The sequence below is a fragment of the Crocodylus siamensis genome, chromosome 7 (genome assembly GCF_052110815.1).
Source record: "Crocodylus siamensis isolate JL-2025a chromosome 7, ASM5211081v1, whole genome shotgun sequence".
Lineage (NCBI taxonomy): Eukaryota > Metazoa > Chordata > Crocodylia > Crocodylidae > Crocodylus > Crocodylus siamensis.
Genome location: NC_143401.1, coordinates 4,439,829 through 4,456,908, shown reverse-complemented (window position 1 = coordinate 4,456,908; position 17,080 = coordinate 4,439,829). Strand labels below are relative to the sequence as shown.

Below are 17,080 nucleotides of genomic sequence, written 5' to 3'. Positions count from 1 at the left end.
GGCAGAGATGACTCATTGTTGTGCGCTGGAAATGGGAGTTGGTGTCCATAAAGAGCAGGTGTTGGGACCCTGGTATAAATGCAACTGCCTCTGCTGGGCAGCCGAGAATGATTGGTGAGACTTACAGCTAGGTCTTTGGATGCAAGAAGGGCAACCAGAAAGCTTAGCAGCAGAATTTAAGCAACATTTCTTGAAGCATTTAGGGTCTCGGCTGTAGTCCCAAGTAGGGACAAACTGAAACTCAACCTATGTACTCCAATTTCCAGAGCTCCCATGGTGTATGGTGCAGCCAGGCAGGCAGATGTCTTTGTTTAAGAAAGAAAGAGGGACTCTGCTCCTACAGATGAGGTACTAGGCGGCTTCTTGACTCGTGGATTGAGATGGCACGCTGAGGGCAGACATGGTGGAGATCAAATTCAACTGTGTGGGTTTGCATCTGTTCAAGACTTGGTGATACCAATACAAGTAACTGTGTGGTTGAGGCCTGCTACTGGTGAGTCCCAGCCATTAGAAGCTTGTCAGCTGCCTGTTCTGCTACTGACCAAACCCTAACGTGGGCTTCAAGGCCCACAGTGGTGACAGGATCCTAGAACTGTTGCAATGTGCCCCTCTCCCCAGACCTGAACTTTGATGCTGTTGCCACTAGAGGGTACTGATGTTGTAGGTAAAGAACTAGCCAGTGCTCATGGCAGCCAGACTAAGAATCCAGCATAGGCTGCTTAGCTGATGTGAGGACCAATGGCTAGAATGGTACTCACAGTCCAGCTCTCATGCCTGTATCTGGCTCTGTCCTGGCATTGAGACAGCTCTTTCATGCTTGGGAGTAGAGAAATTGCTTGTGTGTTGCCTTTAAAATGTTAATGGCTTAACTTTCTCTTGGCTCTAAACATTTCAAATGGCTATGGTAGCAGGTTCCCAATGCAAGAAGATATGGAGAAAGCAGCTCTGTGGTGATGAATATAACCAAGTAAGTTGCTCTTGCAAAGCAGTGCTAAATCTTTTATTCAATTTACCTAGATACATAATACCCCTTGGCACCACTCCATCATGCATGTAAGGTTCAGCAGTTGCTCTGACACCAGACTGCAGCTTTTCCAGCATCCTTTCCTGCCCCCAGCTTGAGAATACCTATAGTGTGGAAACTCATAGCCAAGTGGCAAATTGAACCCCTTTCTCCCAGACACACCATTGCATGCCAGAAGTGGGGACTAGCATGATGGCTCAGTTCCTACAAAGTTTAGAAGGTTCTCTCTTCCATGTACCCTGGAAAGCATGTGGCTGCCACCAGTGCCCTGAGCCCCAGAGCTTGTGAAGATGGTCCTTTCTAAAGGGAATAGAGTGGCATGTTCCATTGAGGTAAAACACACAAAGGAAAACTGGATTTACTATTTTTCAGTGAATTGTCCATCTATGGAGTTTCCATTGCCCTTGGATGCATTTATGCTCGTAAGAATGACCTCTGATTAGAGTAATACAATCTGGTAGGGGAAATTGGTGCCTTGACAGCAAATTGAGGTGAGGTTTTTTTGGTGATTATCTTTTAGACCCATTGTGCAGTTGGGAAAGATGCTAGACAGGCTTTCAGATATTAAAGAGCTTTTGTCAAGGCCTATGACTAAGGGCACTTTATGCCTGAAAGCTTGTTTAACTTCTCCCCCATCTACGTGGTTGGTTCAACAAAAAGATAGCATGGAAATCCTCGTCCCATACATACTTCCAGGACCATCACAGCTATAGATAGCAATGCTCCACCCCTTTACTTGAATCATAACTTGCGTTGAAACCTTTTACGCTCTCAGGCTCCCACGCCCCGGGAGAAAATAAGAACACCCAAGTAGGGGTTTTTTTGTGCCAGGCTTCTGTCTGCTGTGCATTTCCTGTGTCACACTGGAGTAGTCCCAAAGCTGCAAAGGGCTTTGTGGCTTCACCCTGCCTCAGGGATAGACTTATGCATGAATGTGCCTCCTGTGTGCCTGGTTGTATAAGCAGGACCACGATGTTGGAGTAGTTAGTTAGTTTGGAACCACTTTCCAGGGTCACTGACACAGTAACAGCAGGAATTAAAAACTCCTAATTTCTGCCATGTGACAAGAGTTTGGTAACAGCCCAGGTCCTAGGATGGAGACCAGGAAAACAGCAGCAGTTGCGGTGCTGCACATCACGCCTTAACTACTGACTCCAAGTTCCATTTGAGACCTGCCGTGCAATGGTACACAGTGGGAAGTTTCAGCTTGCTGTTCACATTTGCTCTGTGGTTCTCTGCTCTGGGGCCTTAGTGCTTCCTGCAGAATACAAGCAGGGAGACCTTCAGCTTTCCTGCTTGTGGTAGGCAGCCAGCTTGTCTTCATAGACTGCTAGGTTATCACAGAACTCAGGCTGACTAGAACAAAACCATGCCTGAGCCATCAGGGGCTTGTTATGGGATGGATTATGTACATGTGCCTCTCCTTTCAGGCGGGTCCCATAACACGTGTTCATAATGCACAGGCAATCTTAGTCCATGCTATGAATGTTCACATGGCCTCTTCTTCCCCTACAGCTCTTGGACTCTCCCTATTGGCGACCCCCTGCTTTCAAGCTGGCAATGGGATCAGTGACTGAGGCTAAATATAAGCAGTGAGTGTGAGGCTATAGCTATCCTATATGAAGTCTGGAACTGGACTTTCTGGTTCAAATTATCACGGCTATTCATTCCCAGTGCAGCAAAGGGGTGTTTTTATTTTTATCCTTGTAAATACAGCTCTTTCTTTACTATTTTAATTGCTTGGGGCTGTAGTGATTCCCTTTCACGGGTTCCCAGAGAAAGCCGGGAAGAATCGCTATGAGCCTCTAGCCTTAACTGCAGTGTAACACTGACCAGAGGCCTTCCCTGGATTAAAACCTGTTTAAGCTGCGGCAGATCTTAAAGGAAAACTGATGATCTTGATTTAAAAATCGTCAACAATGGTGAATCCACTGCAACTCTCCTTCCAGCTGTTAATGATCTTCTCTTAAAGAATGTGTCTTATTTTTAGTATGCATTTGTCTAGTTTCAAGTAATAAGGGAGAAGTGACTATTCTAGCTCTAAGAACGTAAGAAATTCCAGTATCTTGTCACTGACAGTGGTCAGAGTGGAGGCTTTAAGAGGGAAAGCATGGAATGGGTTATCGAATGATCCATCCCCTGTTCGTTACCCTCTCTGACATCTATCCTTTTTGGTTTAGAGATGCCTGAAGAAACATCTCCAGCGTCTTCCTTGTAGCAAATGTGACCCAGGTATCTACTGCCACTTTTACAAACACCACATCACTTTGACTGAATTTCTCTCTGAATTACTCCAATTTATTTGTTTTTAAACCCAGCTCCAGAACCAGTATCAAGTGCAAACCACCTGGGAATAAAAAAACAAAAACCTTTCCTGCTGTTTTCAATGCCTTATGCCCTGCCTGGTGACTTGTTTTCAAGCTAAGCATCAGAAATTCAAACGCAATGTGATGCACAGCCTGGGATACTGGCAGCCTAAAATATACTCTCCTAGAGCTCAAGACTTGCCTTGATTGACATTTGAAGAGACCTCAGAATAACTCCAAGCTTAGATGTGTGTGTGGTATTTTTCCCCCTTAACTCTGGACCCCTGCAAAGCTAAAGACCCCTAGTGAAATAATGAGTCTAAAGCAGGAAAAACCCCTTTTCCTCTTAGCTGTATACTAGGCTGTTGCATGCCGCTGTAGGTCATCCAGGCCTCTGCCTTTGTGGCATCCTGACCCTGAGCAAGGATGAAGAAGGTAGCTTTGTTACTATGCCACCTGCCAGCGCTCAATGTACTTTATGGGAAGGAAAATGCTTTTATTAGTCTCCTGCAGTAGGGGAAACAGCAGAAGAGGAGGGTGAAGTGCTGTGCTAAGGTTGCACGATAAGTCAGCGTCTGCTCGCAATGGCAACTATATTCCCTGATTGGTGGCTGGGCTGTATTGCCTCCCTGCAGCGTGACTGGAGGAATCCAAAGCAGAGAGGAGCCAGTGCTTGAGGTCTCCAAGCTCTGGCAAGTGGGAATGAAAGGCTGTGCTCAAAGGATGGTGGGTCATTCAGAAGCAGAGTTGGAGCAAATCTGGTTTAAACACAACTGGACTGGGGGAAACCTCTATTCTAACCTGAGCACCTGCCTGGCTGCAAATCGCTAGCGCATGTTCCAGGGAAACCTGATGCTCCAGCTCACGTCAAAGCTGCTTGGAAGCTCTGCCAGCCCCAGCTGGAGCTGTGCTCTGATATTTATCCATCTGATCCTGGCAGCAGGATCTGAATGTGCTTGTGTCAGTTTTGCTGACCTGCTCCCAGACCCTGCCAGCTCCTGTGGGTTGGAGGGGAGACACAAATTGGACTTGGGATGGAAAGAGTTAGGTAGCCCTGGCCTGTGCTTGGTGACTCCATTGTGGCACCATGCGGTGCCTTGCCAGGGGTTTGATTTGCTTGTTGGGCCATGGGCTGGTTTGTGAGCGGGCTCTAGAGTCGGGCTGGAGCTGTCCCATGTCACTGAAAGGAAGTATGGCTTAGCCTGAGAGAGTGACTGTTCAACCAGTTGCCCAACCAGTGCCTTTATCACAGATTGTGGGCCTTGGGGGTCATTCCAATTCTGCAGGCCTATGTATGGCTTGATGACATGAGGGTCACACATCGAGGGGGTTTTTCCTGGAAGGGGGCCTACAGCCTTGTCACCGATGTGGCAAAATGAGGTCCTAGCCCCTGGGCCACACATCCTCACTTGGATCCAGCACCCATTAGCTGGAGCACGGATGGGAGAGCTTTGCAGCGGGGGTGGGACTGAGTGCAGAGTGGAGCCACGGGGATGATCACGGGGAGATTTCCTTCAGTGCTCCTCCTAGCAAATGCCCCTGAAGGCATAGGCATGGGTCATCCCCATTTCCCTGAGGGTTTAATGACCTGTCAAAGGCCACAAGCGGGGTTAATTGCTCGGCTGGGATGAGAATTTGGGCATTCCCAGCTCCTGGGACCCTGTGTCTATCCCCACCCGTGCCCCCACTGTGCCATCCCCCATGTGACAGTTCTTGTCCTCATGCTCCCCGATCGCAGCTGCCCTGCAATCTGAGGCAACGCTTGAGCTCTAGTCTCTGTCCTGGGCTGCAGGCAGGAAGTGCCAGCCCCCCAGTTGCCCTATTAGATGCTGACTGCTGCTGAAGCGACAGAGCTGGCTCGGGACCCCCTACTCCCAAGGGATGGGAGGGTGATGGTGCAGCAGGACACACCCACGGTGGCCTCAGGGAGGTCCTCATCATTGGCCCACTCATCCTGGTCTGGGTCATAGCATTGCACGCACTTCTGGTACTTCTTCCCGCTCTCGTTCCAGCCTCCCACGAGGCAGATGCGCCCATCAAGGATGGTCACCCCTGCTGTGCTGACCCCAATGGGCACCGGTGCCACGTAGCTCCACTGGCCCGTGTGGGGGCTGTAACACTCCACTGGGATCACGTCCACACGCTCCCCACGGGTGCCCAGCTGGCTGCCCCCCAGCACATAGGCATGGTCAGCCAGTGTGGTGGCACAGTGCCAGCCCCTGGGTGTGCCCAGCCCAGCCTGGTCTCTCCAGGCATCAGTGCTGGGCTCATAGCTGCACACGGTGCGGGAATAGGCATGGTGGATATAGCCGCCAGTGACAAGGATCTTGTTGTCGATGACTGTGCTGGCATGGCAGCAGCGAGGCAGCTCCATGCCGGCCTGGCCATGCCAGCTGTTGGTGGAAGGTACGTAGCATTCAATGGAGGCCAGGACACCATCTGTGTTGCGCCCGCCGATGGCATAGAGGAGCCCATTGTAGGCACTGAGGCTGAAGTGTGTCCTCTTTTGCATCATGCTGGCCAGGTGCAGCCAAGTGTTGAAGCGGGGATCGTACCTGTAGAGAAGGGGGAGAGGGGCCTTGAGTCTGCATGCCCCCAGGCTCAGGCTTGCTCAAAGCCTGGCAACACCAAAGACTTCACTCTTACCCTTCCAAGCCATTAGCTTGGACTATAAGTGGCCCTCAGGCATCTCTCACAACTCAGGTCTCCCAGCATCAAAACTACCCCTGGGATCTTGGTGGAGCAGCCACAAGCAGCACAGAGCTGAGAACCTGGTCATCCCCTCTTGCTGTGGCAGGGCACGTTCTTGCCACGACAGCCTCAGCCCATCCCAGTAGATGGGACCAGAAAGCAACCCAGGGCAGAGCCTGGCTTGTGGTAGAAAGGCTAGAAACAGATGGGAGGAGGTCTGCCAGCGGGGACCCAGAGGCCTCTCAGCACAAGGACCAGGGCAGCCCTGGTCCTATTGGGAGGGCAGTGGAACCGAATGACCTGGGTGAGGCAAGTTCAGACCACCTGGCCCTGGCATGGATTTTCTCTGTGACCGGGCCTGGGACAAGCCTGCCCTTTCCATCCTGAGTTGTAGCCCCTCCTAGCAGGACCCCCTGCCCTTGACCTAAAAGAAGTCCTTCCTATTTGGTTTCCTGACCTCATCCACTGTAGAGGGGTTCTCCCATCATCCTTGTCACCATTACTGCAGTGAGTGATGGGGACCATCCCCAGGCAGGGACCAGCTTTTGGTGCTGCGTGAATATGCCTCACATAATAGGGCTGGGTCTATGACTGGATGACCCCTAGGACTGTATCTCTGCCCCCTGAGTTTGTTCTCTCCCCCTCTCCCAGCACAAGCTGATTGGGAGGTTGCCCCTTCTTGCCAGAGGGTTTTGTGATTTGAGGGAAAAAGTCCCTCAAGGGTTGGGCTGAAAGCAACCCACTCATGCTGCTCTGGACCATAAGCACAGATTGCAGGGAAACAAAAAACTAATTTGTTAGCTGCACTCATTCTCCATTGTAGCATCAGAGCCCTTAACTGGGAATTTTGGAAGGCAAGAGCAGTATCAATTGGGCACCTAAAGAAATGCAACTTTTAATGTTGTCATGGCTGCCTGTCTCCTCCGTTGTTAATAATGATGTTTGCATGGTCCCATCACAGGTTTCATGAGAACTTTCTGAGCAACAAACCCCACCACATCATCTGGCAAGTAAAGGAAGGGCAGAAAAGAAAAGGGAAGAGGAAAAATATAGCAATTGTCCTGAGAGTGAAACTCTCTTGTGTTTAATTAATTCAGCTCCGTTGGAAATCAGCTACAGAATGCAAACTGAGAAGTTTCATAGTTTCTAGGGTCGGAAGGGACCTGAGCAGATCATCTAGTCCGACCCCCTGCCATGGCAGGAAAGAGTACTGGGGTCAAACGACCCCAGCAGGGTGTTCATCTAACCTCCTCTTAAAGCCCCCCAGGGTAGGAGCCAGCACCACTTCTCTTGGAAGCTGGTTCCAGGGCCTAGCCGCCCTGACTGTGAAGTTGCGCCTCCTGATGTCTAGTCTGAATCTCACCTCTGCCAGCTTGTGCCCGTTATTCCTGGTCACTCCTGGCGGTGCTCGGGGGAACAGGGACTCCCCCAATTCATGCTGATCCCCCCTGACTAGTTTATAACAGGCCACTAGATCCCCCCCGCCCCCTCCAGCCTTCTCTTTTGGAGGCTGAACAGGTTCAGGTCCCACAGCCTCTCCCCATAGGGCCTGCCCTGCTGCCCCCCGACCATGCGAGTGGCCTCCTCTGGACCCTCTCCATGCTGTCCACATCCCTCCTGAAGTGCGGCGCCCAGAACTGGACGCAGGACTCCAGCTGCGGCCTGACCAGTGCCGCATAGAGGGGGAGGGTCACCTCCCTGGACCTGCTCGAGATGCATCTGTGGATGCATGACAAGGTGCGGTCGGCCTTCCTGACCGCGTCCCCACACTGCCGGCCCATGTTCATCTTGGCATCAATGATGACTCCAAGATCCTTTTCCGCCTCCGTGCTGACAAGAGGGGAGTTCCCTAACCTGTAGGTCTGGTGCCGGTTGTTCCTCCCGAGGTGCAGCACCTTGCACTTGTCTGTGTTGAATCCCATCCTATTCTCGTCCGCCCACCCTTGTAACCTGTCTAGGTCTGATTGTAGCCTGTTGCTTCCTTCTAGTGTGCCCACGTCCCCCCACATCTTAGTGTCATCAGCAAATTTGAACAGGTGCTTTTTACCCCCTCGCCCAAATCACTGATGAAGATGTTGAACAGTGCGGGCCCGAGGACCAAGCCCTGGGGGACCCCACTGCCCACGTCCCTCCAGGTTGAGAAGGACCCATCCACTACCACCCTCTGGGTGCGGCCCTCCCACCAGTTGGTGACGCATTTGACTGTGTGGGTGTCGACACCACAGTCCCGCAGTTTCTTAATGAGAACGGGGTGAGAGACAGTGTCAAAAGCCTTCTGGAAGTCCAGGAAGACTATATCCACTGCTACCCCTGCATCTAATGATCTGGTGATCTGATCGTAAAAGGCCACCAGGTTGGTCTGACAGGACCTGCCACTGATGAACCCATGCTGGTTGCCCCTGAGCATGCAGTCCCCTGCTGGCCCCTCCTGGATGTGTGCCAGCATAATTTTCTCAAACAGCTTGCCTAGGATCGAGGTCAGACTAACTGGCCTATAGTTTCCTGGGTCCTCCTTCTTCCCCTTTTTGAAGATGGGGACCATGGTGGCCCTCTTCCAGTCCTCCAGTACTTCACCAGAGCACCACAAGTGCTCGTAAAGCCGTGCCAGGGGACTTGCAGTGACCTCGGCCAGTTCCTTTAGTACTCTAGGGTGGAGATCCCCCGGACCGGCTGACTTGAATATGTCCAGTCCCTCCAGAAGCTCCCTAACTAGTTCCTCACTAACCCGTGGCCCAGGTGTGCCTCCCCCGGGGCCCGAGGGGGGCCCAGCAGGGAGGTGACTGTTCTGGTCCCTGCTTAGGAAAACGGAGGCAAAGAAATTGTTAAACATGTTTGCTTTGTCATCTGGTTTGACGACCAAATTTCCCAATGCATCCTGCAAGGACCCCACATTACCCGGGACCTTCTTTTTACCCCTGATGTATTTAAAGAAGGACTTCTTATTGTCCTTAATCTGGGAAGCTAGTCCTAATTCCATCTCTGCCTAGGTCTTCCTGACTGCCCCCCCTACATCCCCGAGCGACTGCAGTATAGTCATCCCTGGTGATGTCCCAGGGATGACTTTCCATTGGGTGTACGCCTCCCTTTTAGCAAGGAGATATTCCCAGATGCTTTTGGTGAGCCATGGAGGCTTGTGTTCTTCTGACAGGTCTAAGCAATCTCCAGCCTGAAGAGAAATGTTATCCTTCTACATGCATGCAAAAGTAGAGAGTAATTCACTGTCTAACTAACTGGCAATAGTGTTATTTGTACAGGCTTCAGCTGAGATCAGGATTGCATTGTGCTACATGCTTCATAGTCAGAGACTGCACCACAGAACTGAGGACCAGGCAAGACAGGCAAGGGGTAGGAAGGAAAACAGCAACAAAGTGACTTGCCAGGGACAAACAGCAGGTCAGTGGTAGAGATGGGAATTCGATCCCAGGTCTCCTGACTTCTAGTCCAGAGCCATCACCACTGGCCAGCTCTGCTTCTCTAACAGCACAATCCCAAATGTGACCACGTTTCCCTCTACCTGCTCCCCTAGCTGGGTGGTCACTGCATGTTTCTGACTGGTTTATCCCTTAATTTCCTCTTGCTTGTTTATCTGTATGGAAAATGTGCTTGGAGAACACTGTGCTGGAAGATACCGTGATTTACTCGGTAGTCTCCCAGGCAGCTAGCTCTCAGGATTATAACACCCTACAGGTCATTCACATCAAAAAGGAGTTTTCTCCTCCAGCTCGTGGGAGAGGGGCCTGTGCTCCGGATTCCAGAGTCAGTCTTTGCTGATGCCTGCAACAGGTCTGCATTCAGCCATGGGCTTGGAAAACAGAGTGCTTTTCTTTTGGCACTAAAGTCCCCTAAAAACTTCCCCACCTTTTGGAAACTCTTGTTACCTGCATAGACTGCTGACGGCATGTTTGGCCTGATTCCTAGCATCATTTTGGTCTTCCCCTCCTGCCACGTAGAGGAACCCGTCCATCACCACCACGCACTGGTTGAAACTTTTGGCTGGCATCTCAGTCAGCTTGTTCCAGTTCCCTTCTGCGTCCCTGTAGCTAATCTCTTTGCTAAGTGCTTTCTCAGTCAAGGCCGGGCGGCCTCCAACAGTGACCAACACTCTCTGGCCTCCACGGATCCTGGTTCTTCTGGACTGAAGGGTATTTTGCTGATAAGGGAGCAAATGATAATTCATAGCATCCACCAGCAGCTTGTGGCACTCAGGATCTTGCATCATACGTGGCACAGGCTGGACACAGTTGACCAAATCAGGAGCTGATATGGTGCCAAATCGTATGTTGCCCAGGAGGTCAGCAGCATACTGGACTCGTTTGGAGTCATACTCAAGCCATTTCATAGCAATCTGGAAGGCGATGACCTCACTCGGGATATGTAGCCCATCATCCATCAGCAGCTCATTGAGCTGATCGAAGGTGAGTTTTATGAATTGATCGGTCTCTGAGAACTCCAGGAAGTTCTCCCGGATAAATTTCTGGGCGGCGTCCTTCGCCTGGTTGAGGTTGTATGTGGCCGAGATGTTGGCAATGTACATGCAGTTCTCCACATTCATCTCCTGGATGAGGAAGTCACTGCACATGCTGAGCAGAGCGTGCATCTGCAGGTGGCTGGCAGTGGAGATGGTGCTGCCAATGGTGTAGAGGGACAGGCTCAGCTTCCCAGTGTAGGCATATGTGAGGATGGTGGTCAAGCCCAGAGGGGAGATGTCGTTGAGTTCCACCCGCTGCAGGCTGGCATCTCTCTTCAGCAAGCTGCGGAAGTACTTGCTGCAGGACACCATGACCAGTTTATGAACATCAAAGGACTTGGTTTTGGTGACGATCGTGAGGTCACAGAGGAACCGCTCCTGGCGCATTTGAGTCATCTCCTCCAGCAGGCTGGCACCATGGCTTGGGTTTGTGACCTCTGTGGCAGTGCAGCGGAAGCCATTGGAGCCATTTTCATAGAGATCATTGAGGTGGTTGAGGTGGTCGATATCCAGTGACGTGTCCTCCACCACCACGGGAGCAATGGATGCCTCCCCTCTCTCTGTTTTGGTCTTCTTGGGGTTTTTCTTCTTGGGTGCCATCTTGATGGGAGTGGTGGTCTGTAAGAACAGGAATAGTTAGGAGCTGTTGCAGTGAGAGGCACCATAGATACCCTGCTGCTGTGTACAAGTGACTGTTAAATGGCAGATATGCTACAAGAAATGGCAGGGTGGATCTGCAGTCTGACCCAAAGCTGCTGAAGTCAGTGGAGAGACTCCCCTTGATGGCAATACACTGAGGATCAGGCCTGGTGAACAGAATGGAAGCTCTTTGCCAAAAGTCACTCACTTTTTTTTTTATTTACCTAAATCCAGTGGATTGAGGCCCAGAGCTGGGAGTCAGGAGACCTTGGTTCTACCCCAGACCTGGACACTCACTCGCTAATTCAGGGCAAGTTACCTACACCTGCCTCTTCAACTAATTTGGGGTCCCTCCATTGAGGGGAACCCACCTTCAAACAGACAGTAGTTTTGAGTGCCCAGTCCAGAGTGCCTCAGGCTGGATGCCCCAAATCAGTGGCTTCAGCAGGACACTGAGGCCTGAACTTTTCTGTGCCTCCTTTTACATGAGGGGGTTGTAGCACTTACAACCTTCGCTGACTCAGTGAGAAATGGAGCAAACGCTTACAGCTCACTTTGAACGCACTGGTGGGCTGTCACTGCAGAACTACCGCAGTTTTGATTATTCCAATTCAGTGCAGGAACAGACTTGAACACGTCACAGTCGATACTGCAGAAACATTTGGAAGCTATTTTTTTCCCACTTTAGTAGTAGTGCCTGGGCTCTCAAGTTGGGGACCTGCCTTAGGACAGAGAGCCCACAGCTGGTAGGTGACAGGACCAAGCTGCTAGACCACATTCCCCTGCCAGGGTAAGAGCAAACACGACCAGCACCCACAAAAACACCTTGGAATCGTTCTCCCAGTAAAATGTTGCCTGAACACTCATTCGAAACACCACGGCTGTCCCCTGACTATTTCTGTCCAGTGGAGAGACTCATATGCTTGAGTAGCAGATGTGCTGCTCGCCAGAAATAGCTGCTGCGTCTCTGTCTCGCATATCTTCAGGCTGTTTATTGCACTGGCATGTAAAGATTGGGTTTCTGGAGAGCTGAGTCATCAGCTCCTATTTAGAAGGAGGCAGGGGGAGGTGAGAGGTGGGCACTCCACCCCCCCAGGCAGATCAGGATTCAACGCACAGTTAGAGAGGGGAAAGCCTAGCAACAAACTCTGCTGGGAAAGAGAAGGCTGAGCTGACAGCAGGGAGGGTGGGGAAGTGGTGGGGACTGTGCTCACATCTGGGGCAGGTGGAACAGAAATGTGAAGGAGGTGGAGCTCTCCCTCTGTCCCCTCACCTGCTTCTGAGTTCCCTAAGGCAGATGCAGAGGGCAGCAGGGGAAGGTCCCATGTGAGTAAGCCCTCCTTCCTGCTGCTGTAAGGTGGGTTTGGTAGCTGAGGCTGCAGGGAAGGGAGCAGATTTGCCTCTTCCAAGTGCCCAGAAGAAAGTCATTTGGGCAGCTCTGACTTTAACAGCATCCAAATTCAAACTCACGGGCCACTGAGTGAGCCTGCTACACAGCTGCTGTGTGCACACCCTCCGGGCAGCAAAATCCCCATATGAAGTCCATGGAAGATTTACTGTTAACTTTTACTGGTCCAGGGCTTGTCCTGAGATGGTTAGCCTTTCCACTCACCCTGAGGCTGGTGAGGGGGCTGACCCTTCCCCGTTTGGTTTCAGTCATCACCACACATTGGTTCATCACAGTAAAAACATTTTGATCAGACTCTGTTGGTTTGGTCCATTTTGTTTGGACTTCTGTGTGATATCATTCAGTTGAATATTGCATTATGTTTATGTATGTAATGCAACAAACACTGTTATACATGAAGTTTTATATATATATATATATATATAGTAATGCATATTATGTAATATATAATGCTACATATAAATGTTAGATATAACATCTATATTATGCATTATATTGTATACAATGCACAAAATAGAATGCATTAATATATATAATGTTACACATTAGGTCTTATTATAATACATAATGATATGTATTATGTATAGACATGAGACAATGGACTGTCATTGAATCATTTTATTATCTCAGTCTGCATGGGCAACTGGTGCCACCTTAGTCGGGGGGACACATGCACCCCCAGCAACCAGTCAGCAACTGGGGGGCTCCCCCATGGTTGATCATGCCAACTGGGGGGGTCCCTCTGCAGCCAAGCACTCCCAGAAGTGGCCGCGTCACTCCCACTCCCTTGCCAGCACTCACAGGGAGGGGCACCAGCACTCCCCCCTGCCCCCCTGCCTGTTGCCTGAGCAGGGAGCACGGCCTGTCAGGCGGTGCACCAGTGCTCTTAGTGGGTGCACGTGCACTCCTGTGCACCCCCTACGTGTTGCCACTGCCAATCTGGAAGGGAAATGCCTTTCCCTTCTCAGAACAAGGTGTTTGATGGTTCCCAATAGATGCTTTCCAGATGTTCTGTTCTAGGGGGGACAGTGGCATTTTAGCTTTTCATTCCAATTTTGGAGCCTCTCCAACACGTCAAATACTTCGGGACCAGAAGCTCTGTGTTCTGATCTGCTCCCCCCAGCATCTGGAGCCTTGGACACTGCCCACTGAGGCAGTGGGCTGTGTACCTCTCTTTCTTGTTGGCAGAAATTAAAGAGCATCAAGATTTAACCCTGCAGCAACTTGCATATCCCAGCTCACGTCATACCGAGTCATGGTTCCAGCGTACCCCAACGTGCCGCACTCCCAGCCCAGGGTCTCTCACCTAGCTGTCACAAATCATTGTAGCCTCCTGAAGGACATGGGGTTAAGCCAAGAAGTACCAGCTGAGGGAGTGGTCCTGTCATTTCAGCTAAAAGCTGCTTTGTAGTAAAGGAACCTTGAAAAATGCTTCTGGTTCAAAATGGGCTTGGAATGAGTCCCAGTGGCACCACCCATGATGCTCACACATGGTGTCAGTGCTCACAGTACTTGCTCGGAGCGTTCCTTTCAAGTATCCCATGCTCCTGGGCCTGGCTTTTCCATCATACATCATTTGGGGCAAGGGCTGCTTTTGGTTTTATCCCCTTGTCTGCACTGAACAAATCAATACAGCTGCTCCCCAGATGGGAGCCCAGTTTGGCCATCTCTGCCAAGGAGTCAAGGACTGGACTCTCACCCTCAAAGGCTGTCCCCCCTACATCAGAAGCCAAACCCATGGACACGGTGGAGTGGGGGAAGCTGCTGCTATTCTGTAGCACCTGCTATCTGAGCACCTTCTGTGGAGTCTGTTGCCCTTCCCAGGCCATCCCTGCCCCCATGTGGGTACAGTCCCCATTGCTCAAAGCTGCAAAGCCAGCTAAACACATGAATGACCTGGCAGGGGAAATACCATGATCACCACGGTGGTTTTCCTAGGGGCAGGGGATAATCACATTTCTGGCACAGGGTAGTAGTTGTGGGAAGATCTTGGCTTTATGCCCACTTTATGGAAAAGGAAGACTGCTCTCTAGCTTGCTCCTGGGGCCCATATGGCTGAGGGCAAATGAAACTCGGGGGCATCCACACCCCAAGTCTCCAGGTTTGGGCCTGCACGTAGGATGCCTACCAAAAGGTTTGGAAACACCTGAAGCCCCAGGTCGGGAGGAGGATGTTTGCTAGTAGTAGGACTACTTATGGTTCTGGACTGACTCATGGATTTTGAATTGATTTGAATTGGAACACAAAACATTCTCTTAAAAAAAAACAGCTGAAGCTGGAGTTATCCCTGACACAGTGCGTGGGAGCAGAGCAGGGGACTGAATATGCACCTTTGCTCAAACCCACCTGGATGAGCCGCATGAGAGCAATACTCAGGCCTCTTCCCAACCAGCATTTGAAACACAGCAGAAGAGCCGACTCACAGCCCTGGGCCAGGTTTCCCAGACAGCGTGGCATCCAACATGCTCTTTGGAAGCTCCAGCCCCACAAGCCTTGTTCATTCCTTCCCACCTGCTCGCTCCTTCTCCATTATCAGGATCACGCATCGACTTCTCCTTTGACAGATTCAATTTGTACTAAGACATAGCTGGCTGCGGCCCAGGGGCAATATATGCCCCATATATCATCCCTGGGGTGACTCCACTGCCTTACATGATTTATATCCAGAGATTAGTTTGGCTCAGTTTCCTTCAGATTTATCCTATCCCATTGTTGCATTGTATTTAAATTAGAGGGAGAATGAACTTTACCATCTACCTTCACTGGCCTGGTTTTGCTAGTTAATCTCCCTTGTTCCCGCATATCTCTGATGAAACACATTGCTGGTAAGGTACCTAAGGCCTTATCAGCACTGGGAAGTTATTCTAGGGTAAGGGAGGCTATGAATATAAAACACTAGAGTCACTGTGGAATACCTGCCGGTGTAGACCCTGCAGGTGTTCACACAGGGACTGATTCCAGGAGACCTATAGCTGTTCCACTCTCAGCTTCCCCTTGCATAACATGCCCAAGTCCCAAGCCCTCCAGAGCTAATTGTGTGTGGAGGGAATGAGATATGTTTGAAGCGCATTAAACTTGGAGCAGATTGCCTAAGGCTGGGGTTTGCAAAGGGACCTCAGGAAAGCTTGGGCCCTGGTTTCTGTCGAATATGCATGGCTACGGCTGCTTTCCTCTGTCAGACCCCTTTGGAAAATCCCAGATGAAAAATGTGCGTTAATGCCGATAAGGTACCTAACTGCAAAATGACCTTTGCTAAAAACAGCTCATTTAATATGGGGCAGCTTTGCTGTTTCTGATCACAGTATCCACTATATGAAAGGGAATATCTTTCATGCAGACTAATCCCCAGGAAGCAAAGCTCGAATGGTTTGATGAGATTTCAAAGGGTGCAGACAGCAAAGTAAGATGCAAGGATTGTTCTGTGTAAACTTTCAAAAGTCAGTAATTCTCCCCTCCCGGCTCAGTCCTGCTTATCTCATCTCTGCACCAGTATGATGACGAGCTAAGCGCGGTGCCAAGCAAACAGCAAAGATTAATCTGTGCTTGGTGAAATTATACCCATCAGTATTTGAGGTATGGATTATTTTCTTTGATGTCTCATCAAACAGTCTTAATTAGTATTAAAACAACTGAGCCCTTCAAGTGCTGTGGAAACACAAAACGGTCTGAGCTGAAAAATAAACACAGACCTTTCCTGGAAAAAGATTTGGAAGCTAAATCTCCAGGTTCTTTCACCTTCAGTAAACTGTCTTCTGTTCCACCTTCTTTAACAAAATAAAGACAAACAAAGGTACTTTCCCCATGCCAGCATTCTCCATTTGCAATCAAATGAAACAGTCTGGTGACCTGAACAAGACGATCTCTCTGTAAATACTGAAGCACAAAAGGGCCAGCTCTGGGTTTTTAGTTTAATTTAGAGACAGAAGCTCTCTTTGCTCCTTACCTTGATGTTAAGACTGGTCAGTCCGGGGGGGCTGTGGCTAGGACAGAGCCTGTGTGCTCTGCTGGTGAACAGACTGCAAGACCCTCAACTTTCCACATGCAACATCCTCCCCCTTGTCGGGTCAGGCCAGCTGACTGCTCTTATCACGGCAACATTTACATCAACCTTCTGGTGGTGACGCAGGGACAGCTGTCCTCAGCAGAGACTGGAGAGACCTGGAAAGGGATAGGCTAAGGGAGTGGGGGAGCTCTGTACCGGCCAAATGCATCCGTACCGCTTCTGCCAATATCTCGAGGTAGCAATAAACAGCAGCGCGTTCTCTGATCTGCCACCAACCATGAGAGCAAGCGAATGGCGAGGCAGCCAAAGGCACCTGATACAGGAGAGAGGTTGTTTGAGGACAGGTTGGGAGGGAGAATGGGATAGCCCGATCATTACGAAAGGGGTGAAGAAAAATCAATCAGCCACTCCGTCATAGTCTATGCGGTGCGGCTGAACCTGCCGGGTGCCCAGCATCGCTGTTCTTAATAACATGCACAGCAGCCCCCCGGCACCCGACACAGAACAGGGGTGCTGTGCGCCGCTAGGAGCTCGCAGTCAG

The 17,080-nt window shown here is 50.5% G+C and overlaps 1 protein-coding gene across 2 annotated transcripts; it reads right to left on the bottom strand.

Annotated features, from left to right (window-relative positions):
- Positions 1-3,300: 3,300 nt before the first annotated feature.
- Positions 3,301-16,658, bottom strand: LOC149859348 (kelch-like protein 31). Of its 2 annotated transcripts, none has more exons than XM_090057257.1 (3): positions 16,480-16,658; positions 9,900-11,107; positions 3,301-5,885 (listed from the first exon to the last, which is right to left on the bottom strand). In XM_090057257.1, exons 2-3 carry the CDS (start codon positions 11,087-11,089, stop codon positions 5,153-5,155), a joined length of 1,923 nt encoding a protein of 640 aa, XP_089913383.1. In that variant the 5' UTR covers positions 11,090-11,107; positions 16,480-16,658; the 3' UTR covers positions 3,301-5,152. The 2 variants fall into 2 exon arrangements, with proteins under 2 accessions (XP_089913383.1, XP_089913382.1); XM_090057256.1 differs by lacking the exon at positions 16,480-16,658 and adding an exon at positions 14,883-15,026.
- Between the last annotated feature and the right edge of the window lie 422 nt (positions 16,659-17,080).

Excerpts from the sequence above, each read along its gene's own strand:
- LOC149859348 (XM_090057256.1), bottom strand. The coding sequence starts at position 14,993 with ATGCCACGCTGTCTGGGAAACCTGGCCCAGGGCTGTGAGTCGGCTCTT. Across the intron at positions 11,108-14,882 it reads CTCTCATGCGGCTCATCCAG|ACCACCACTCCCATCAAGAT; the intron begins GTGGGTTTGAGC and ends CTGTTCTTACAG. Across the intron at positions 5,886-9,899 it reads GCCGTCAGCAGTCTATGCAG|GTACGATCCCCGCTTCAACA; the intron begins GTAACAAGAGTT and ends CCTTCTCTACAG.